At 58.4% G+C, this 21,934-nt stretch overlaps 2 protein-coding genes across 10 annotated transcripts; both read left to right on the plus strand.

Annotated features, from left to right (window-relative positions):
* The first annotated feature begins 1 nt into the window (after position 1).
* On the plus strand, positions 2-10,272 carry ADAM15 (ADAM metallopeptidase domain 15). Of its 7 annotated transcripts, none has more exons than XM_027975958.2 (23): positions 2-186; positions 1,374-1,480; positions 2,103-2,179; positions 2,610-2,688; positions 2,862-2,938; positions 3,031-3,223; positions 4,011-4,076; positions 4,159-4,227; positions 4,302-4,471; positions 4,615-4,699; positions 5,130-5,278; positions 5,355-5,529; positions 5,772-5,864; positions 5,994-6,298; positions 6,385-6,586; positions 6,842-6,919; positions 7,383-7,455; positions 7,596-7,734; positions 8,111-8,180; positions 8,799-8,873; positions 9,280-9,351; positions 9,590-9,714; positions 9,952-10,272. In XM_027975958.2, exons 1-23 carry the CDS (start codon positions 108-110, stop codon positions 9,992-9,994), a joined length of 2,601 nt encoding a protein of 866 aa, XP_027831759.1. In that variant the 5' UTR covers positions 2-107; the 3' UTR covers positions 9,995-10,272. The 7 variants fall into 7 exon arrangements, with proteins under 7 accessions (XP_027831759.1, XP_014947769.2, XP_027831763.1 ...); XM_015092283.3 differs by having other exon boundaries at positions 8,802-8,873; XM_027975962.2 differs by lacking the exon at positions 9,280-9,351.
* A 1,459-nt stretch (positions 10,273-11,731) lies between these two features.
* Positions 11,732-15,860, plus strand: EFNA4 (ephrin A4). 3 transcript variants are annotated; one of them, XM_027975978.2, is made up of 4 exons: positions 11,732-11,920; positions 14,032-14,327; positions 14,716-14,784; positions 15,165-15,860. In XM_027975978.2, the coding sequence occupies exons 1-4, from the start codon at positions 11,808-11,810 to the stop codon at positions 15,299-15,301; spliced, it is 615 nt and encodes a 204-aa protein (XP_027831779.2). In that variant the 5' UTR covers positions 11,732-11,807; the 3' UTR covers positions 15,302-15,860. The 3 variants fall into 3 exon arrangements, with proteins under 3 accessions (XP_027831779.2, XP_027831786.2, XP_060258424.1); XM_027975985.2 differs by having other exon boundaries at positions 14,719-14,784; XM_060402441.1 differs by having other exon boundaries at positions 14,716-15,860.
* Positions 15,861-21,934: the final 6,074 nt, after the last annotated feature.

The raw sequence follows: 21,934 nt of genomic DNA on the forward strand, positions 1-21,934 counted from the left end.
TGTGGCTGCGCCTGGCTGCGAGGTGCGAGAAGCCGACCCGGCAGCCGCGGCTCCTCGGCGCCCGGCCCAGCACCTGCTGCCCTCGCCCGGCCCCGGGCGGCGCTGCCATGCGCCTGGCGCTGCTCTGGGCCCTGGGGCTCCTGGGCGCGGGCAGCCCATTGCCCTCCCGGCCGCTCCCAGATATAGGTGAGTACCTGGCCAGAAGTGGGCCGGGGGTCGCCCTGGGAGGACGCGCGGGAAGTCGGGAGGCCCTGGGGTCCTGGGGTCGGCCGGAGACCCCGAGAGACCCCATCCAAAGCACAGCCTGCCCTCTGATGTTCTGGGCCGAGGACCCGGCGACGGGGCGATGGAGTGGGGAGGGAAGGTGGAGGGATGCGGGTGCCCCCGGGCCGGTCATCCTCTGCAGGGTCCCCGCGGACACTTTCAGGCTCCCGGACCGGGCACCGCGGGGCCTCGCCCAGCACCCCCTCAGGATCGCGATAGTGGGGCTCTGCTCCCCGGGACTGACGTCTTCGCTCCTCTGGGGCCTAGCTGATCGTTCCACCCGGTGCCAGGGCCCCGAGTAGGCACGGCTCCTAGGGTTTGGCGAAGAGGATACTTCCTGGCCCCTCATCCCAGGCCTGAGACGCTGGCACCCCTCACCCTGGTGCTGATCCCACCAGAAAGCTCGCAGAGAGGGAGGGGGCCCGGGAGGAGCCAGGAATGGGAGAATTGGCCAGGAAAGAGGCTGGGACACCAACTCCTCCTTGGAACTTTCACTTCCCGCTGCTGTCTTGGGCTGGGGGCCGAGAGGACAGGCGGGGGTGGAGTGTCCGGAGGAGAGCGGGCTACTGGGGGCGGGGGGCGGACTCCGGGAGGAAGCAGAGGCTGTGAGGAGCGGGTGTGCCTAACTGGGCATGAGGGGTGTTTAGGGAGGGGGGTGTTTGCAATGCTCACCCAGAAATGGGCGTTCCCCGCATCTCTGATGTGAGGAAAGGGAGGGTGAGTGGGCACTGGGCCACAAGGCTTCGCCCAGTCCTGAGAGGGGGCGTTCCAGGGGAAAAGGGGGTTAGGAGGGAGTGGGAACAGGGGGAGGGTCCCTGTGAGAACCTGGGATTGGTCTGAGGGGGACAGGGAAGGACAACAGGCTGGGCAAGCTGAACTTCTTTCTCTGGGGACTTGTGGATGGGTCGGTGGGATCAAAGGGAGAAACTGGAGAGAGGCCCGCACCCTCCAGTATTCTCCTTTAAGTCCCAGAATGCAATGTAGGAGTCCTTCAGGCAGAAAAGAGCCTTGATGGGTTGGGAGCCAGGTGGGTCAGAGGGCAGCAGCCACCTCCAGCCCTGGCGCTGATTCTCTCAGCACTCTTTTGGGGTGTCCTGGGAACCCTGCAGGTGTCACTGAGGAGACGCAGGCAAGGCCAGAGAGGGCCCAGAATGGACCTCTGGAGCCCCAGATCCTTCAGGACAACCTCACGCTTAGCCTAGCAGAAGCGCTTCAGGTGAGCCTCTCTCTCCCCTCAAAGCAATACATTCGCACCCCCTCACCACCCTGAGAAATCAGGTGTCTCCAGGCAGAGACAGGCTGAGAGCGGGTGAGTGGACTCCACAGCAGCACGGCCATCCCAGGTCTGCCGCCACTCCCTGTACACCTCAGCACCTGGCTTCACTTATCCACACCCTCGCATCTACACACACATCTGCCTGCCTCAGCCCCACCCAAGTCATCCATCTCCACTGAGGCCAAACCTGATCTCTTGGTCTCATGTTGCTGGTTCTCTCAGTGGGGGGACTTGGAGAGGGTCGGGCCCCACTAGATACCCTCCCCTCCCAATTCTAAAGCTGAGTCAGAGGAAGGGCTGGGGCCTGCACTGGGCCCTCCATGATGCTTCCTCTCTGGGCAGGAAGCCGAGAAGGGGCGGCTCAGATACCTTCCTTGACCTCCCCACACAACCCCCCAGAACAATGCCCCAGGCCAGGCAGGGCTTCCTGGCCCCTCCCTCGGGATCCCCCCACCAATGATCTAATCGTCGGTGCTCTCCTAAGGGCCTGAGGTTTTCTGGTTAGAGAAGATAGGAGTTACAGACAGGGCCAGGGAGGTGACATGCCCTCTGGTGCCCACAGACCAATCTGCCTGAGGCTTTGCGGATCAAACTGGAATTGGATGGTGAGAGTCACATCCTGGAGCTGCTGCAGAATAGGTAATAATGATAGCAGTAACGTACTAATAACACTACTAACAACTCATATAGCATCTATGATGTGGTACTACGATGTGGTACTTAGGTACTAAGAGCCTGAACTCACTAAATCTTCGTAACAACCTCTATAAAGTAGATACCATTTGTATTATTATTGGCCTCAGAGATGAAGAAGTCAAGGCACAGAGAGGTTAAATAACTCCCCCAAGGTCACACAGCTGGTGGGTGCTAAAAACTAGATTGGAACCCAGATAGCCTGGGTTTGTAGCCAGTCTATGGCCCAACCACCATATTCTGCTACTTGAGGGGAAGCAGGAAGGTCAGGGGGATTGCCTGGCCCCCCGCTGCCCCTCTACCACCTCCAGGCCTCAAGCGGTCACTGCACCACCCTGAAAGGCAGCTGACCCTGCCCGTTTTCTTCATTCCGCAGGGAGCTAGTCTCAGGGCGCCCAACCCTGGTGTGGTACCAGCCTGATGGCACCCGAGTGGTCAGTGAGGGCCATACTCTGGTGAGTCAGGCCATCTTGTACCCTGTTTCTGGCCCAAGGGGATAACGGAAGGGGCAACTGGAAGGTGCCATCCCTAGACGATGGGAAGACACTGCATATCCTCACCAACAAGCCAGCCTCCGGGCTCAGATCTGGCCTGGCTTCAGGCTGGCGCTCGTGTTTCTCTGCTGTAGGAGAACTGCTGCTACGAGGGGAGAGTACGTGGCCACGCGCACTCCTGGGTCTCTCTCTGCACCTGCTCCGGGCTCAGGTACAAGGGGTCGATTCCGTGAAGGTGGAGAGAGTGAGGGTAAACGAGGCATGGAGTCGGTAAGCCTTCTGACTTCCTGCATCTTTGCTTAGGGGCTTAGTGATCCTGTCCCCAGAAAGAAGCTACTCTGTGGAGCTGGGGCCTGGGGACCTTCAGGGTCCCCCAGTTATCTCCCGGATCCAAGACCTTCTCCTGCCACGCCACACTTGTGCCCTGAGCTGGCCTACATCTGTGCTCACTCAGGCTCTACCGGAGCACCCCCTGGGACGGCGTCACACTCGCCGGGTGAGGAGGGAAGGCAGGAGGGCTGGGCTTCTGTTGTTCCCGGGGTTGGCCCCCTGGCCCTTAGAACTATTGGCTCATAGTAACGACAGTTCCTGTTCATGGAGTGATTTCGCAGTACCAGGCACTTTGTAAACATTAACTCCTTCAGTCACCCCAGCAACCCTGGGGGATAGGTGCTATTCATAGCTCTGTTTTAGTGAGAAAACTGGCTCTAAGAGGTTAAGTGACTTGGTCAAGGCCATTCAACTAATACATGGTATTTCCAGGATTTGGATGCAGGCACTTGACTCAAACCCTTCATCTGTCTTATGATCCAAATGCAGAGAGCTCTCACTTGGATATCAAATACATAGTTACTGATCATCAAGCAATAAGAACCCAATTTATTCAATGGGGATAATGGAACTACTTACCTTATAGGACTACTGTGAAAATTAAATGAATCTACATACATATATATATGTATGTAAATGCTTAGAACTCCAATCTGTCTGGCATATGTTAAGTATTTCATGGTGTCAGCTATTTTTTTTTTTTTCCTAATTTGGAAAAAGCACTGAATTTGAAGCCAGAAAACCAAGGCTCTACTCCCAGCTTCATAACCTATTCTTAGTCCACTTGGTCAAGTCCCCGGCCTCCCAGGCTCTCAGTGGTCCTCTGTAAAATGGACTCTTCACTCTCTTCGCTCTGACCACACAGGGTGGGTGTGGACACAGCCTGGCCAGGTGGGCGTGGCTGCGGGTGGTGACTGGTGGGTGTGCCTGATGCTCCTTCCTCTTGTCCACAGTGGAGGCGGGATGTGGTGACAGAGACCAAGATTGTTGAGCTGGTGATTGTGGCTGACCATGCCGAGGTGAGCTGGCCGGCCCCCGGCTGCCCTCCCCTGGCCTCTGCCAGCCGTGCTACCTTTCCTGGCTACCTTTCTTGATCCGCAGGTCCAGAGGCACCGGGGCTTCCAGAGCCTCCTGAACCGCACCCTGGAAGTGGCCCTCCTCCTGGACACAGTGAGTGTCAGGCCTGACAGCATCGTTATGGCCCCCAACCTTGGGAACCCCTCTCCTGAGTCCCAGTTCTTCAGTTCTTCAGGCCTATGAATGTCCGGGTGGCACTGGTGGGCCTGGAGGCCTGGACCCAGCACAACCTGATAGAGATAAGCCAGCACCCAGGTCTCACACTAGACAGCTTCCTCCACTGGCGCCGGACAAACCTGCTGCCTCGGTTGCCCCACGACAGCGCCCAGCTGGTGACGTAAGGCCTCCCCCAGGATCAGCCAGCAGGGTCTGGCTCTGCCTTGGCCTGGCCAATTTCACACCCCAACTCCCTCCCTGAGGGCCTGACGCTCTGGCCACTTTTACTTTGAAGCCCTAACCTTTGACCTCTCAATCCCACAGTGCCACTTCATTCTCTGGGCCCATGGTGGGCATGGCTATTCAGAACTCCATCTGTTCTCCTGAGTTTTCAGGAGGCGTGAACATGGTGAGCTACATCTCCTCCCTGTTCCCCATCCAGGTCCTGCCAGCTGTGGTGCCATATATTCATGGAAACCCCCAGCAAAGTTGCCAGCCCCAAGCTGAGGGTATAGAGGGCAGGGGTACATGAAAGGTGCCCCTCGCCTGTGGCCAGCTCATCATGTCTTCACCTAGAAGCTCTGCCCATTTCTTGGGGGCGGGGGAGACAGCTGAGGCCCAGAGGACAGTGGTACTCTCCCAGGGCCATACAGTGTGAGATATGGGGAACAGAGCTGAGCTAGAGCCCAGGTTTCCTACCACCCAGGCCTGGGCTCTCCTGGTTTAGAAGCACTTAAGGAGGGAGGCGGGACCTGCTCAGGGCCCAAGAGGTCAGATGAAGAGAGAACAGGAGCAATCAGGCTGGTGCTCGACCTGGGCTATCCCCTCCCCAATGACAGGACCACTCCACGAGCATCCTGGGAGTCGCCTCCTCAATAGCCCACGAGCTGGGACACAGCCTGGGCCTGGGCCATGACTCCCCTGGGAACAGCTGCCCCTGTCCGGGTCCAGCCCCAGCCAAGAGCTGCATCATGGAGGCCTCCACAGAGTGAGTAGCTGCAGGATGGAGAGAGAAGGGGGCAGGGGCAGGTCCGCAGCCCCAACCTCCTTGCTGTCATCCCCAGCTTCCTGCCAGGCTTGAACTTCAGCAACTGCAGCCGACAGGCCCTGGAAAAAGCCCTCCTGGGTGGGATGGGCAGCTGCCTCTTTGAACGGCTGTCCGGTCTGCCTTCTATGGCCAGTGTCTGCGGAAATATGTTGGTGGAGCCCGGCGAGCAGTGTGACTGTGGCTTCCCAGGTGTAAGCCCCTCCCCTAGAGCCTTGCCCCTGCACCTCTGTGCCCTCACCCAGGCTCATCGGCTGTCTCCAGCCCCCAGAGCCCCTCTCCCCGTCTGCCTGTCTGGGGGGCAGCAGGCAGACTGTGGGGCTCCAGCTCTCATCTGCTGTGCAAATGCCTAGGGTTCAGGCTCCAGGAGGCAGTTGGGGCGGGGTCCCGGGCCCAGCCCGCTCTGATGCCTGGCCGTCGGTGCCCTTCCCTACAGGACTGCACTGATCCCTGCTGTGACTACTTCACCTGCCAGCTGAGGCCAGGGGCCCAGTGCGCATCTGATGGACTCTGCTGTCACAATTGCCAGGTGGGCACAGACTGGACTGGCCACCCAGAGCCCACCTGCCAGGGGCCAGGGTGGAAAAGGTCACCCTAACTCCCAGGGCCTGGCTGGATCTGCCCCACCCCCACACTGACATTCACCCACCCTCCACAGCTGCGTCCAGCTGGCTGGAAGTGTCGCCCCACCAGAGGTGACTGTGACTTGCCCGAGTTCTGCCCAGGAGACAGCTCCCAGTGCCCCCCGGATGTCAGCATGGGGGACGGTGAGCCCTGTGCTGGAGGACAGGCTGTGTGCATGCAAGGACGTTGTGCCTCCTACGCCCAGCAGTGCCGGGCTCTCTGGGGGCCTGGGGCCATGCCCGCCGCACCACTTTGCCTCCTTACTGCCAATACCAGAGGGGACGCCTTTGGGAGCTGCGGGCGCAACGCTGACGGCAGTTATGTGTCCTGTGCCCCTCGGTAAGTGAGGGAACCTGGCTCCTCCTCTAGGTCTGTGGGCATCTTGGCTCCACCACACTGACCCTGCACCTCCTCCCTCACCCCAGAGATGCCGTGTGCGGGCAACTCCAGTGCCAGGGCGGGAGGGCCCAGCCTCTGCTGGGCTCAGCCCGGGATCATCGCTGGGAGATGCTAGAAGCCAACGGGACCCAGCTGAAGTTGAACTGCAGCTGGGTACACCTGGACCTGGGCAACGACGTGGCCCAGCCCCTCTTGACTCTGCCTGGCACAGCCTGTGGCCCCGGCCTGGTGAGCAGCCTCGGTGGGCAGGGCCAGGTGGGGAGGGATGTCTGAACTGCTGTGAGCAGTGCCCAGGCCTCATTAACCACCAGTGCAAACAGTGCAGTCTCTGAGGGGAGTTCAGGTTCTCACTTCAGATGGAGCAGAGTGCTGTGGTCCTGTGAGCCTTGGTGTCCCCATGTAAAAGCATGGTGGACCTCGGCCTCCCAGTGCCAGTAAAGCGTGTGAGAGGGTGATCTTTGCTCTTCTCTCCCCACTGGGCAGGTGTGTGTTGAGCAGCAGTGCCAGCCAGTAGAGGTCCTGGGAGCACAGGAATGTCGAAGGAGATGCCACGGGCATGGGGTGAGCTGGCATGGGGGGAGATGAAGGGGCGCAGGGAGCCTCTGGGAAGGAAAATAACAGTGGGCTTTGCAAACAGACACACCTGGGCTCTAATCCTTGCTCTAGCATGTCTTAACTATGGGACCCGGGCAGGTTATTCACCTCTCTGAGCTCAGTTTCCTCATCTAACGGGCATAATAGTAGTACCCACTTCATGAGGCACACGAGATGAGTACCCTAGCTTCTGGCACAGTGGCCGGCAGATAGAAGGCACTCACAGTGTGAGTTCAGTCTAACTTCCTCCGCCGCTGGCGCCGATAGAGTCCCTCTCTCCAGAGCGGTGGCACCTTCCACCCCCTCATCCTCAGCACACCTCCCAGCTGTGCTGGGAGAAGACAGGACATCCGAGATCCTGAAAAGCTGGGGACAGGGAAACACGGCCCCAGAGGGCCCAGCTCCTCACTGTCCAACCTGTGCACCCTAGGTCTGCGACAGCAACAGACGCTGCCACTGTGAGGAGGGCTGGGCACCCCCAGACTGCACCACCCACATCAGAGGTAGCGGGGCTGGGGGGCAGGGGCAGCTGAGAGGGCATCCTTCATCGCCCCTCTTTTCCTGATCCCTTCACTGCTGGTTCCTTGACTCCCTGTGACCCCTGACCCTTTCACCCTCGCTGATCACCTGACCTCACCCACAGCAACCAGCTCCCTGACCACAGGGCTGCCCCTCAGCCTTCTGTTGTTGCTGGTCCTGGTGCTCCTTGGTGCCAGCTACTGGCACCGAGCCCGCCTGCGCCAACGACTCTGCCAGCTCAAAGGACCCAGCTGCCAATACAGGTACCAGCCTCCCTGTTCCCAACTCTCTCAACATTTCTGTTAAGGATAACAGCTCCAGAGCCCTGCCCCCACCCCCTGGGCAGCCCCCAGACCACACCCCATACACCCCCTTCCCTACTTGTGCCCCATAACTCTTCACCTCACGTGTAGACCCAGGTGGGGCAACTGCGCTGCTAGGACCATTTCTCTCCAGGAGCCCCAGGGCTGGATAAGTGGGGCCCTCCCTCAGGCTGATCAGCTTCCCCTCCTCTCCTCTGATTTGGCCTAAACCATGCTTCAAGGGGCCACAAAGGATTAACCCCACTCCAGGGCTGCCTATGGGCACAAAATGGTCTGAGGCTGAGCCCTCGTCCTCCTTGCCTTTCTCCATGCTCAGGGCAGCCCAGTCTGGTCCCCCAGAACGCCCAGGACCCCCACAGAGGGCCCTGGTGATGCCGGGTGCCAAGGTAAGTCTGTATGCCAGAGCAGAGAGGGCCCCGACCCAGCCAGGAATCCAGCTTGGGCCCTGGGATGGGGGTGTCCAAGGCTCTGGACTCAGAGATAAGACTTGCATCGCCCAGGAGTCAGTCACTGGAGTCAGGGCCAGCCCTCCCGCCACCTCCCCTGCTGCAGGCTGAGAAGCAGAGTCCAGTCTGGACTGGGAGGGGCAATCACCTAGGAGCGCTGAGCTCTGTAAGCTGGCCAAGCCAGTGGCTTTCAAAGGCGGGTCTACCTGTGCTCCCAGCAGTGGCGCCCCAGGAGGGCATGAGGGGGTGCTCAGAGTGGTCTTCAGTGTGCCAGGACCTGATGAGGCCCTGGTCACCAAGTGTAGAAGGGCTGGTGAGTGCCTCTGCCCTGAGCCCCCTGGATCTGATGACAGGAGTGCGTGTGTGGAGGTGGTCTGCATGCCTGCCCCACCACTTGTCACCCCCTCTGCATGCAACTGAATAACCGCATGCATGCACAGCCCCCACTGCCCCTGGGGCCCTGGCTGCCCATCCCTGAGCACTAACACCTCTCTGCCCACATCTGTCTTTCTGGTCCCTCCCCCCTCCCCTGCCTGTCTGCTCCTCCTGCTCTCTCAGCAGGCTAGTGCTCTTGGCTTCCCGGCCCCTCCTTCCAGGCCGCTGCCTCCTGACCCTGTGCCCAAGAGACTCCAGGTAACTCTGGGCCAGGCCCAGCCCTGGCCCAGGGCAAGTGGGAGGCTTGGTGCCCAACCGCAGCTCTCATCCCTGTTCCCTGCCAGTAGCACTCATCATTAGGGGACCAGGGTGCCCTCAGCCCTCAGAACCCCAGAAGCAGCAAAGGGTGAGCCTCCTGTCTTGGTTTCTACCACCATCTAGTGGTCAGTGGTGGGACTGCAGTTGGCCAGGGACACCCCCAGTGACCCCCACCTTTCTCCCCTGAGGCCTCTCCTGGCATGCGCTCAAGCCCCATGCGCATGCCCCAGTTCTCTCCTGCCCCCCTGGCTGACTTTGCATGTTGACCTGAACCCTTGGGGAGACCCATCGCATGTCCACTGCCCCTGGCTGTGCTCTCATAGCCACTGCCCCTCTCTCTGTTCAGGCTGAGCTGGCAGACCGACCCAATCCCCCCACCCGCCCTCTGCCCGCTGACCCGGTGGTGAGGCGCCCAAAGGTAACCGTGGGGGGAGAGAAGGGCACAGCCTCTCCCCCCACCCAGGGCTGTGGTGCTGGTGGCAAGACGCCCTTTGTGCCTGAGGCCACATACGCCGGTGGCATCTTTAATGGTGACAGGTTCTTTTGGAGACACAGGTGACCTAGGGTGCCACCTCTCAAGCTGGTGCTCCCCAGCATCAGTGTGTCAGAGGTGAACAACATGATATGCTCTCCCAAGCTGGCCTTCTCTCTCTCAGTCACAGGGGCCCACCAAGCCCCCACCCCCGAGAAAGCCACTGCCTGCTGACCCTCATGGCCGGCGCCCTTCTGGTGACCTGCCTGGCCCTGGAGCTGGAAACCCGCCCCCAGTGGTACCCTCCAGGTAGGAGAGGAGAGGAGAGGGAGAGGAGAGGGAGAGGAGAGGGAGAGGAGAGGGAGAGGAGAGGGAGAGGAGAGGGAGAGGAGAGGGGGGGAGAGGAGGGGAGAGGAGAGGGAGAGGAGAGGAGAGGAGAGGGAGAGGAGAGGAGAGGAGAGGAGAGGGGCGGAGGATGGGTGGATTGGGCGAGTGGTCTGGGGAAACAGCGCCTCTGACCTTTTTTCTTCGCTTTCCACATCCCAGGCCTGCGCCGCCGCCCCCAGCAGCGTCCTCGCTCTACCTCTAACTTCTCCTGAGGTTCTGCTGCCTCCAGCCTGGATTTAGGACGCAAATAGGCAGACCTGACCCCTGAAACCCCCCACGGTGACTGAAGGAGCCGGAGCCTGGACGCTGTGGAGCAGGAGTCTTAAGGCACCGGGTATCTTCACTTGCTGTCAAACAGCACTCTGGGGACTGGCCCACGCCGCGGCATCTGGGGGTTGGGGAGGGTCTGGGAGCTGGACGGAGCTGAAGGAAGTGCGCACAGCCTGTCTGCTGAATTACAATAAAAGCGAGGTCTTGGGAGCACGCCTTTAAAGTTTGCTTTGGGAAGGAGGGTCTCCCCTGTTGCGATTCCGGGTCTGGCCGCCAGGAGACGCTGCCGCCTCAGACGAAGACAGGATAGGGAGGGCGAGTGTCCCAGGCTGGGTGAGAGGATCCCTGGGATGCTCGCGGCTTGTTTCTGCCTAGCCTGTGATGTCTCTCCGCTTAATCCAGTACCACAAAGAACTCTATATGACCTCTACCACCCGCAATCGCCAAGTTCTCGCCCCCAACGCTGCGCGGCCCTTTAGCGGCGGCCACTGACAAATCCGTCAAGCTGTTGGACTCGCCTTCCCCACCCTCTGACCAGTGGCTGGGGAAAAGGGAACCAGCTGGTGTTCTCAGAGCCCCGGAGCTGGGGCAGGGCGGGGCGGCGGCTCCCACGATTCCGAGGCGGCACACCTGCCTCCCCCCTCCCCCACCCCACCTGAGGGTTTGGGAACAAAGATGCTTTGTACCGGCCCGCAACCACCTCATTACTTCGTCTTGGAGACTGCGGCCTTCGTTCTCCCAGAACGAAGGTGTGGGGTGGAAAGGGACAGGCGCCAATCCCAAGGTAAGCATCAAGCTTGCCACCTGAGGCTCTGTAAAGGGTGGGGAGAGGGGTCCCCAGGAGGCGATTTGTCCTCCCCTCGCTGTATCTCTAGACGTCCAAAAAAAAAAAAAAGGAGCAATGTGCCTAAGATGTCTGGATAAACTTCATGGATCCTCGCCCCGCACCTCACTTGCCTCTTTCTGGGTGAGAGGCGTGGGCCCGTATTTAAGTCTTCCAAAGATTTAATAAGGCTTTCTACCCTGTATTATGGCTTTCCAGGCGGTGCAGTGGCAAAGAATCTACTTGCCAATGCAGGAGACGCAAGAGACGCGGGTTCAATCCCTGGGTTGGGATGATCCCCTGGAGAAGGAAATGACAACCCACTCCAGTATTCTTGCCGAGATAATCCCAAGAACAGAAGAACCTGGCGGGTTACAGTCCATGGGGTCACAAAGAGTCAGACACGACTGAGCAACTGAACACACACACACATACCCTATATTAATTGTTTTTGTTTAGTCGCTCAGTCCGATTCTTTGCGACCCCCATGGACTGTAGCCCGCCAAGTGCCCAGCGATCGAACCTAGGGATCGAACCCGCGTCTCCCGCACTGCAGGCGGATTCTTTACCGCTGAGCCACCAGGGAAGCACCCTGTACTAACACAAGCACGAAAGACAAGACCTCTCTAAAGCAACTCCTAGACAGGGGACTGTGTCCCTCCTCGCCGCCTCCTTGAAACGGGCCCAACCTCAGCAACAGCTTGCCGAAGCTGGAGAGCGCTGCGGCGCCCAGAAGGTTAACAAGAGTTGGCTTTGAATGAAGAGGCGGAGACGCGACCCCATTGGTGAAAAGTTATCCAGGGGCGTGGCCTGTGAGTCTCTGCACCCCACCCCAACCTCCTCTGCACTTTGTACCTTTCTCGTCGCGACTGCGAAGCGGACCGGGACGGGCCGGGCCAGACCACACCAGACCTAGGGGGCGATGCGGCTGCAGCCCCTGCTGCAGACTGTCCTCTGGGCCGTGCTCTCAGCTCCCCCTCTGCGAGGGGGCTGTGGCCTCCGCCTTGCGGTCTACTGGAACTCCAGTAACCCCAGGTAGCCGGGCCGAAACCGGCGGGCGGCGAGCCGGGCCTGCACGCTCCCGGGCCGGGCGCGCGCCCGACACTCGCTCTGTGCGCGGCGCCGCCTGGACCCGGCCGCGCGCCGGGGATCCTTTGTTTGAGCCGGCGGGGGAGGAGGGAGGGCGAGGCGCGCCTGGGGTCCCCTATGCCCGCCCGCACGCGTTGGAGGCGAGCGGCGGACCCCAGTCCCGAAGGCAATCGGTGGGGTCTCAGAGCCGGGAGCTGGGGGAACCTCAGCCTGCACTCCGAGCCCCGCCCCCTCGCTTCTGTCTTGGGGATCCCCAGCGTTCCTCCGGCCGAAGCTGGGGCGAGCGGACTTGCGGGGCGCCGGAGAGGGGTGGTTACTCTTGGGAAAGAGGGTTACTCTCCTGCTCGCTTGGCCTCCTCTTTGGCGCTCGCTCTTTCTCCTGAGCTCATTCTAGAACGCTTTCATCTCAGACATTATTAGTCCTTCTATTTCTGTGCAGTCTCGGCCCTGCCCTTCTAGAGTTGAATCACCTTTAGGCAAGTCATCTGACCTCCCTAACCTCAGTTATCTCATCTGTAAAATGGGGTAATAATGTCTAGTACCCTGGGAAGTCAGGTAGACTGAGGTCATGTGTGTCCAAGAGGTAAAGGCTATACAGATATAAACAACTATTTTCTGTTTCCTCATCTGCCTGCTTTGGAACCTGTATGTATTTTCCCTGTTTCCATGCTCCTCCCCAATTCTCTTTGCCTCTCTCTGCTTTCTCCATGTTTTTCTTCCTGATTATCTACTTAAAACAATCTGTGACTCTGTTCATTTGGTCACTCACTAACATTTATTAAGCATGTAACATGTGCCCGGACTTGTGCTAGGGTGCTGGGGGTTAGAAATAAGACCTAGGCTCTGCCCCCTGGGATCCTGAAGGATCCCCGGGTGAGCAGGCTTCAGAACAGGTCATCACAAAACCAATGCTGTATGGTGAGAGCTGTTGTCTTCTACCTCTGAATTCCTCTCTGTGTTCTAGACCAGTGCCTCTGAATGACTTGGAAGATTGGTTAAAAATTCAGGTTTCTACCCCCTAACCCTGAGGTTTCTGACTCATTCATTCCATTCCCAAATATTTATTAAGCATTTTCCTTGTGCCTGACACTTTTCCAGGCACTAGGGATGCCGTGGAACTAAACAGAGGCCCAGCTTGTGTTCCAGCGGGTCTGAGCTGAGCCCAGGAATCTGCAGGAATCTGCATTCCTAATCACAACTACAGATGCAGGTGGTCTTGAGACCACCCATTGAGAGAGAGTTGGGGGCCTTTCGTAAGTCAAGTTGGGCTCTGTGTATGATGAGCATGGGGGTGGGAGTCGTTCGTGCTTTACTTGATGCAGGAGGGGTTGACTGTCCTAGGTCCTCCCACCCATACTGGCTCCCCCAGGGTCTCCCAAGAGGTGGAAAGGAGTCCTGAGGAGGCCAAAGAGTGGGAGATATGTGGAGGGGGCTCCAAGTCTGGCACTTTGTTGTCCTGGCAAAAAAAGGAGGGGGAGAGGAGGTTCCCACCATCCACTCTTTTTCTTTCTTTCTTACTATGGCATTCTTTCGGCATTGAATTGACATCTTAAAAAGGCAGCCTTCCTCTTTGTGAATCAGTTAAAGAGGATACTGTTCCCAGTCTCCATCTCTAGGCTGACTGCACTGTGGGCCCAGATCTGTGCCCCTTGCCTCTGTGCCCCAGCTTCTTCACAGCAGCCATCCACCTAACATTGTCAAGCGCAGGTACTACACCAAGGCCTTGTGTTGGGCATTAGAGCTAGAGAGGGGTGGCAGCTCCCACACAAAAGCTAGGGTGTGGGAGTGCCTTCCCACATTTGAGCCACGTGGTTATAGGCCCTGCAGTCCCTTAACCTCTCTGAAACTGTGCATGTTACCTCATCCACTTCTGGCCCTCTCTTTGTTTCTCAAGAGTTGTCAGTCTGGGGAACTCAAAGACCTTCCCAAGCTGCTCCTGCTCCAGTGGGTGGGGGACTGGCTGGCAGGGACCATTGGGAAGGGGTATCTCTGACCCTCGTGCCCCTGGTGTGCTGTGCCAAGGAGCCCCTCTGCCTTCATCTACCTTATGCCTGCAGGCTGCTTCGAGGAGACGCCGTGGTGGAGCTGGGCTTCAAGGATTACCTAGACATCATCTGCCCACACTATGAGAGTCCAGGGCCCCCTGAGGGCCCCGAGACATTCGCATTATACGTAGTGGACTGGGCAGGCTACAAGGCCTGCCGGGCTGAAGGGCCGGGTGCCTTCAAGCGCTGGGAGTGCTCCCACCCCTTCGCTCCCTTTGGCCCTGTTCGATTTCCAGAGAAGATTCAGCGCTTCACGCCCTTCTCCCTTGGCATGGAGTTCTTGCCTGGAGAGACCTACTACTATATCTGTGAGTGAGGATGGGCACCCTGGCCACCTCTTGGGGAAGGCAGGGAGGGGAGTGGGACTACCTGCCATTGCCAGCAGTCAAGGCAGAGAGCCTGAAGGGCAGGGAAAGGAGCGAAAGGACGGCCAGGCCTCGGAGGGGGGAGCGGGCAAGGGTCCAGGACATGGTAGGGGGACATCTAGAGTGAGCTGATAAAGAGACGGGGCAAGGAAGAGGAGCTGGGCAAGGTGACATGAGGAGGGATACAAGTGGGCACCTAGATATAGCCCCCAAATAAGGAAAAGCTTTCCAGGGAATTGGAGAGAGGAGAAGTTGGGAGGGTTTTAAAGTGACTCTGAAGCATGCAAACTAGCCCATGCTAACTTCTTCCTCCCAATTTCCCACCACCCAGCAGTGCCAGCTCCGGGGAGTCCTGGCCAATGCTTGAGGCTCCAGGTGTCTATCTGCTGCAAGGAGGACAGTGAGTGGGTTGGGGCAGGGGAGCAACCCTTCTGGCTAGTGTGGGGCCCTCGGGAATGGGGGGGGCGCAGTGGGAAGAGTCTGGGAGCATTAGACTCTGGGGGGCCTCTTCTTCCCCCTTTAGCCTCTGGGAGCCTCCGCTGCACAGTGGGAATGGCATCTCCAGGGGCAAGGCCCTCCAAGGCCTTCACTGAACTGGTGGCCTCTAATGGCACCTGGGAGGAGCCCTGCAAGTCGGGGCTTAGAGGTGGCAGATTATGGGAGGGATTGGCTAGTTCGAGAGACCCTGAACAAAGGGGTGGGAGTGACCAACTAACGGGCAGAGCAAGAAGGAGGCTGCGGAAGCAGGAGGACCCATCGGTGCTACCCCTCCCCTCACAGAGCCTGAGTCAGCCCATCCTGTCGGGAGCCATGGAGAGAGTGGCACGTCAGGGTGGCAAGGAGGGGCCACTCCCAGTCCCCTCTGTCTCTTGCTGCTGCTGCTGTTCCCAATTCTGCGACTCCTGAGAGTTCTCTGAGCCAAGCGGACCCTTCCTGACACCCCCAGGAACCAGAGCCCTCCCAAGACTCCTTGGAGAGGGGCCCCTGCCCCCTACCTGAGCTGGGAGTGCCAAGCCAGACAGACAAGATAGAAGAGCGATGGGGGAGGTCTGAGCTGACCCTTCCAGGTACTGGCCTCCTCATCATCACAGGCTGAAGAGGAGCCACAGGGGAGCAGCGGACAGCCCTGGGCACCTTGGGGCAGAGGCAAGACAAACATAAGGTCTCCATCGGCAGCTTTGATGCTCAAATCCCTGCCCTCAGGAAGGCTGGGACTTGATGGGATGGCATCCTGGAGCCTGCTGGGGGCCAAGGCGAAGACCTGGGGACAGGCGGATTGCTGGACCAGGTCAGGCAAGAAGCCCAGGCCTGCCATCTGTCCCCGGTGCCCTGTGGGCCTCTTCCCTGGGGCAGCACCTCACCTCCCCAGAGGATCACTCACTTGTCTTCTGTGAAGACGGACTTACCATGAGGTTGAATTTCATGCCAGTTTGTATTTTTGTAAGTGTCTGGACTTCAATAAACCAACTACCCATCTTTTTGTTGCTTTTTCCAACCTACCGCCCTCTGCCCTCTAGCTCCTTGCCTGACACTGGGCCCCGGAGGTGGAGGGGGTGGAGCGGGATGCAGGGTGGGTGGTGGCACAGCAGCGGAGCTCCCTGAAGTCTCTGCTCTCAGCATGGCTTGGCCTGACCCCCATGCCAGCTGTGCCCAAGCCATCCATGCCAGGCCTCAGTGGGCACCCCTCTGGGCAGTGTGGGGTTGGTGCCAGCAGCAGCTGTGGAGCTTGGCACCCTCTACCACCTCTCTAGCTGGTTTCCTGGGCTGGGGAGGGGACAGGTGCTCCTGTCAGCCCCCACATACACTCTCGGGGCACTGCTCAAGCTGTGGCAGCACCAAACAGGATGTTGGGGCAAAGGCAAGGGGTAGTAGAAAGAGAGCATCTGGGTTTCCGAATGCCTGGGTCCCTGAGAGCTGGATGTCCCCCCACTCCGTAAGGGCAGCCTGGGCGGTGCCTGCCCTAGAACTGAGAAGGTGGGGTCAGATCAAAGCCTCCTTCCCCAGCGGCCTCTTTGTTCTTCGCTTTTATAAGGAGGAGGGGGTGGGGCCGAGGAGGGAGGGCCCCCTTTGCTCTCAGCCCCACTCTGTCTCTATCACCTCTGGCAGGCAAAGCTATGACGCCCCCCCAAGACTAACCAGTGACCAGTGACCTGGGGGGAGCCAGAGAAGGGGTGCCCCTTCCCCCGGTGCTATGCTGTACCCGCCCCGGTGCCCCACAGCTTCCCCTGGCACGGTGCCGGCCCGCCTGGCACCCAGCCAACGATCGATAGGTGGATGTTGTGCTGATTAGCTCGGCGGGGCTGCGGCGGCAAGAGGCGGCGTGTGAACATGCGCGTGGAGGGGGCGGCGGGCGGAGGGTGCTAGAGGTCCAGAGACTGATGACCAGGCCGAAACGCTGGAGGTTTTCGAACCCCTGCCCCACCCCTTTGCACACCTGGCTCACACCCCGTCCCTCTGGGTTGTTTCCATCGCTCTAGCTGAGGCCTGGGGCGGAGGACAGAACCCAGGACGAAGCCTACATGAGTTGACCCGCCCCCTGATTCAAGGCCACTTTCAAAATGCCGTATCTGTAGGTGCATGCTGGCGTATTTGTGTCAGGGCCCTCACCCCAAAACACGATTCTTAGCGGGGGCGAGAGACCAGAGTGAAGAGGGTGAAGTCTGAGCTGAAGCCTGAGCTAGGGACTCGGTCTTCGGTCCTGTGTTCGAGTTCAGTCTCTATGCCAACCAGAAGGGTGTCTACCTGTCGCCTTGGAAACCGACTGTACTGCTACCTCCGCCCCTTTCCAGTGAAGCCAGAGGCGGCGCAGGCCGGGGATGACTGGTTAGACCAGCACTAAGGACTGCGGGCTTCTCATCCTGCTCCCAGCGGCCGCAGACACCCTCCCTTCGCGGACCAAGCCCGGCGCGCTCGCTCCCGAGCCTATAGCCGGCGCGCGGATCTCGCCGCTGATAACGCATGTGCGAGAGAGACGCGGGGCCAAACCGGCTTTCCCGACACTCAAGACACACGCCCTCTCTCTCAGGCAGACGCGCACACTTGACACAGACACAGGCAGGCCCTCGCCGGCTCCTAGCTCCCTGCAGGTGTGAGGGTGGACACCTGGGCCGCCACGCACTTGGGCTGGGGAGGGAGAGGAGGCGGCGGGGGAGACGCAGGCCCGCCGGCCGCAGGCCTCTAGCCAGCCCCTCCCTACACTCACTTTCCGCCCAGCCTGGGCCTTGTGTGGACAACTGATTCAGTTGCGGGGCGCGTCTCCAAAGAAAGCGAGGGCCAAGTCCGCTCATGGGGCCTAGACAGGACGAAGACTCTGGGCGGTCTTCCGGGACTGGGCCCTACCCATGAGAAGTCCACGAGACGTGTTCCCGGGCGTGGTTCCAGGAGGCTCGGCAGACCTGCAGGTTTTGAGGCGTCGCCAATCTCCCCTAAACTCAGCGGCGCTAGATGGCCGAGGGTGGGGCCCTCAATTTGCTGGGCTTGCCCTAGTCTCACCAGAATGATGCAAAAACCCCTCATCTTCGCATCAAGCTATGTCGCTGTTCCGAGAACCTTAGAGCCCCAGCCTCTGACCTCGATCCTGCTCCCCACTTTCTGGGGTTATAAGTCTTTCACCAGAGGCTAAACCCTAAAGTTTTGGTCTTTTTTATGTAACCCCACTGTTTTTTCTTCTTCCTTTTCAGTAATTCCTTCCTTTCCTTACTCATTCATTCGGCAAGTTGTGAGCTCCCAGCGCGTTCTTCTAACAGTCGGCCACACCAGCTGGGGTCGTCGGGGGATCCCCAGCGGTGACGCAGTTGGAGAGGGGCACGCAGACTTCCAAATAACCAATAGAATCCTTGGGCCTGGGGCATGAGGTCATCAGCGGTGGTGCCCATTGGTTCAGGCCTGGACGAGGAGGGGGTCCCCATAGCAACCGACGGTGCGTCCGAGCGTAACCTGGAGAGTGGTCTGCTTGTGCTTCAATGGCAGCTTGGGTGGTGCTTGGGTTGGGGGCGGGGAAGAGAGAGCGGAGCCCTGCTTCCCAGGTCCTGCAGTCGTAGCCCAACCAAGCTCTTATTTTTCTTGAGATCCTTTTACTCACTCAGCCGAGGAAGTTAGGAGGAGAGTATTGGCAAAAGCGTGGGGGTCCTGGGTACAGAGCTTACGCCACCCGCCACCCAGAATGTTAATTCTGAGATCCTAGCGTTCATCTGCATATCGCCTGCATCTCATTTGCATTCTCTTCATTTAAGGTCAAATTGGGCAGACATCTCCACATCCCCAGCTCTGTAGCTTGTCTGTATCCCAAATCTCTCCCTCCCTGGCTCTCTAATCTACCTCTCAGTAGTCCAGTTCCTTACCCCACCTCTGCTCCCAGCCTCCAGTCTCTCCAGGGGAGGGAGAGGGCACAGCCTAGCTAAAGGAGAAAGGATAAGAAGTCTGCCTCTCCCTCTGGATGTTTGGTGACAGATGGGGAGGGCTGGTCTGTACTGCCTGGAGACTACATTGGCAAAGCAAATGGTTGGGGGAGGTGCCCTGGGCTGAGTTGAGGGTCTCCAGGGCCAAATCACCCACGTGCCCGGCAGGGTGCTGGAACTAGGGATGCCTGCTTCCAGCTGAGGGGCAGGCCTGCCCACCTGTCTGGTGCCAGGGCAGCTTCCTTCCTCCAATTAAGCACTAATGATGTGTCATTAACCCTTACCTTGCCTACCAGCCCTCAGGTGGTACTCAAATTCATGGTCTCACACTGAGCAGAGGGAAAAAGGAGGGCCTTTGAGGAACCTAAGAGGCAGTAAAGTCAGGGAGCTGGAGACAAGAAGGTGGGACCACAGGCCTGAGTAGCATGTACTAGTTATGCTGTGTGCTTCTGAGGGATTCTCAGCATGGGTGACTCACTATCAGAATCCATTTATTCTTCTGTTCATCAATTCCACAATTATTTATTAAGCACCTCACCTATGCCTATTAGCTAAATACCAGGCTTCATGCTAGATGTTGAGGATATACACTTGCCTAAGTCAGGATCCCTTCCCTTAAGAAATCTTCAGATTACTTGAGGAGAAAAAACTGGCCAACAAATAATTAGAATGCCAAGTGCAAATGCCGTTATGGAGCTGTGCAGAATGTGCTGTGGGAACACAGGGAAAGTGAACTGTCAGAGAAGGCTTGGGTGTTGAAGGACAAAGTTTATGGCGTGGAGGGGAAGTGTAGAGCTAATCATGCTTTTGATTCAGCATAGAGGTCCATGTTTAGCTGTGTCTTCAGGACCGCTGGTGTCTGCACTCCTCAGGGCTGTATGTTTTGCATCCATGTGTATGCGTGTGAGTGTGTATGTGTGTCTGGATTTTTCTGTGTCTGGAATCCCTTCTCCCAAACACACATTGTGGTTTTATTACAGATCAATGTTTGCTGTGAAGCTCTGGCGCAGATTAGCCTGAACCTGCCCAGCCCAGGGGAGGGGAAGTGGAGAACCAGTGCTGGCTCTCTGGGAAGAGGTGGGCAGGCACCACCTTCACCACCTGGGGGCCCAGACCCTTGACACCCCAAGTAGCAGCAGGCTAGCCAAGGGAGACATGAGTTGGGCCCCCAGGCTATGGTAAGCTGTGCCCAGGCCACAGTCCCTTCTGCCCCAGCTCCCCATAGATGTGGGGGTTATAGCCACCACTCCCCACCAAGATCTCAGGCCCCCTCCCCCAGCCTGTTCTTCTTCTGTCTGTGGAGGAGCAGGCCAGCTCAGACCTGTCTGCTGGCTCTCTCCCACTGGGAGCGGATCCTTTCCAGGGGACACGAGAGGGCTGGGGAATGCTAGGGCCTACTAGGAGGCCCTAGGTACTCCACCCTGGCCCTCTGCAGCTCTCTCCAGCCTGGATTCTCCCCACCCACTATGGGGTGCCACTTCTCTGGGTTTTGCCCAGACATAGCCATCTTTGCCAGGGAAGTGCTCAACCAGTAGGCAGAGGGTAGAGGCTAGAGCTATGGCAGTGAGGACTGGCCTGGAGATGGGTGGGGTGAGGAGACTGCAATGCTCCTCTGAGACTCTACCCCAGTTCCTTCTGTCCCCTTGCAGCCACTTATTAGAAAGCTCAAGTTTGGTGGCAGGAAAGAGAAGAGACTGCGGATTGAAGGAGAGATTTAGGGGCTAAAAAGAGGCTCTGGGGTCTGAGGAGAAGGTCAAGGACCTCTCTTTTCACACTCTCAAGAATGTGAATGTCTCTTTGGCTGTAACTTCTACTCCCCCTCATTCTATCTGAGCTTTTCCTATCCCATCGCTATTCCCCAAGCCCAAGGTCACCTCTCCCACTATGATGGCTATTAGAGAAGTTTGGAAATGGCTGGGAAGAAAGATGAAAAAGAGAGTCTGGAGCTAGTCTAGGTTGGCAGACCTCAGGATAACAATAATGATGAGGCCTCCATCAATCAAGCACCTTGTGGGTCCTAAATTCTGTGCCCAATGCTTCCCAGACACGGATCTTTATCCTCATAACAACCAGCTCTTCAAGGAAGGGTGTTATTATCCCCAGTTTACAGATAAGGATACAGTCTCAGAGAACTAAGGTGACCAGCACAGCCTGTGAATGGTGGAAATGGAATTTGAACCCAATCTAATCCTGTTAACTGCCAAGCCCAACTGCCTCCCTCTCAGCTTTTCTAGAAACAAGCACATTCAGAGGACGCACTCAAACCTCCAGTGTAACACCCCAGAGATGCCTCTCCACTTCAGGGTTCTTAGCTTGCTGGACTCATTTGAGGGGTCAGGGCATAACTAGAATCAGAGGTTATGATGCTCTGATCCCACCCATCAAGCTCTGAATCCTAACTTCCTGTGTCCCGTGCACCAAGTTCCCCACTGTCAGTCATGTGTGTTGTTCCATGTCAACTCAAGGGCATTAAAGAACCACGTAGCCATGCTGATGCACACGTCACACTTGGAAGTCAGAAGACACATACATCACCCTCCTTGTTGGCACCCAGGGTCCCATGTTAGGACCATGCCAACAGGCTGCCTGCACCAGGACACACACATGGGCCCTAGGCAAGGTGTGGAACCTGTGAATATTTCATGTCTGGAGCTGGCGGCTGCCTCTCCTGCTCACACGCATGCCCCATCCTCCCTCTTACAGGCTCCTTGTTTGTTTGTTTAATGAATTATTTATCCACGGCCCCCCTTCCCTCCTGGCCTCCCCCTCCCCCAGGCCCTAGCCTCCATGATTTATTGAACATAGCTCGGCTCTGTGGTTGCCACCCGATGTCCCAGGAGCCGCCTTTGGCCACACAGCCTGAGTACTCCCTCTGCCCCTGACCTGTTCAGCTCCTTGCTTCCTTGACCCCAGGGGGCAGGGGGGGCGGCGGGGTGAGGCACCACATTCAGATAACTCCCAGGGGCCTGAGCTCAGTGCCCCTGGAGAGAACATGGCAAGCTGAGGGAAGAGGGAAATGTAGGCAGAGCCTGAAGAAGAGGAGAAAGCAGCCCAAGGCCCTAGAGAGAGAGGATCGGCCCCATGGAGAGAACCTCGGCTTTCACAGAGGCCCTCAGCCAACAGAGAGGTGGCAGTCACAGCCCAGGCCTTAGA

This window comes from Ovis aries, chromosome 1 (genome assembly GCF_016772045.2).
Source record: "Ovis aries strain OAR_USU_Benz2616 breed Rambouillet chromosome 1, ARS-UI_Ramb_v3.0, whole genome shotgun sequence".
In the NCBI taxonomy this organism is placed as follows: Eukaryota; Metazoa; Chordata; class Mammalia; order Artiodactyla; family Bovidae; genus Ovis; species Ovis aries.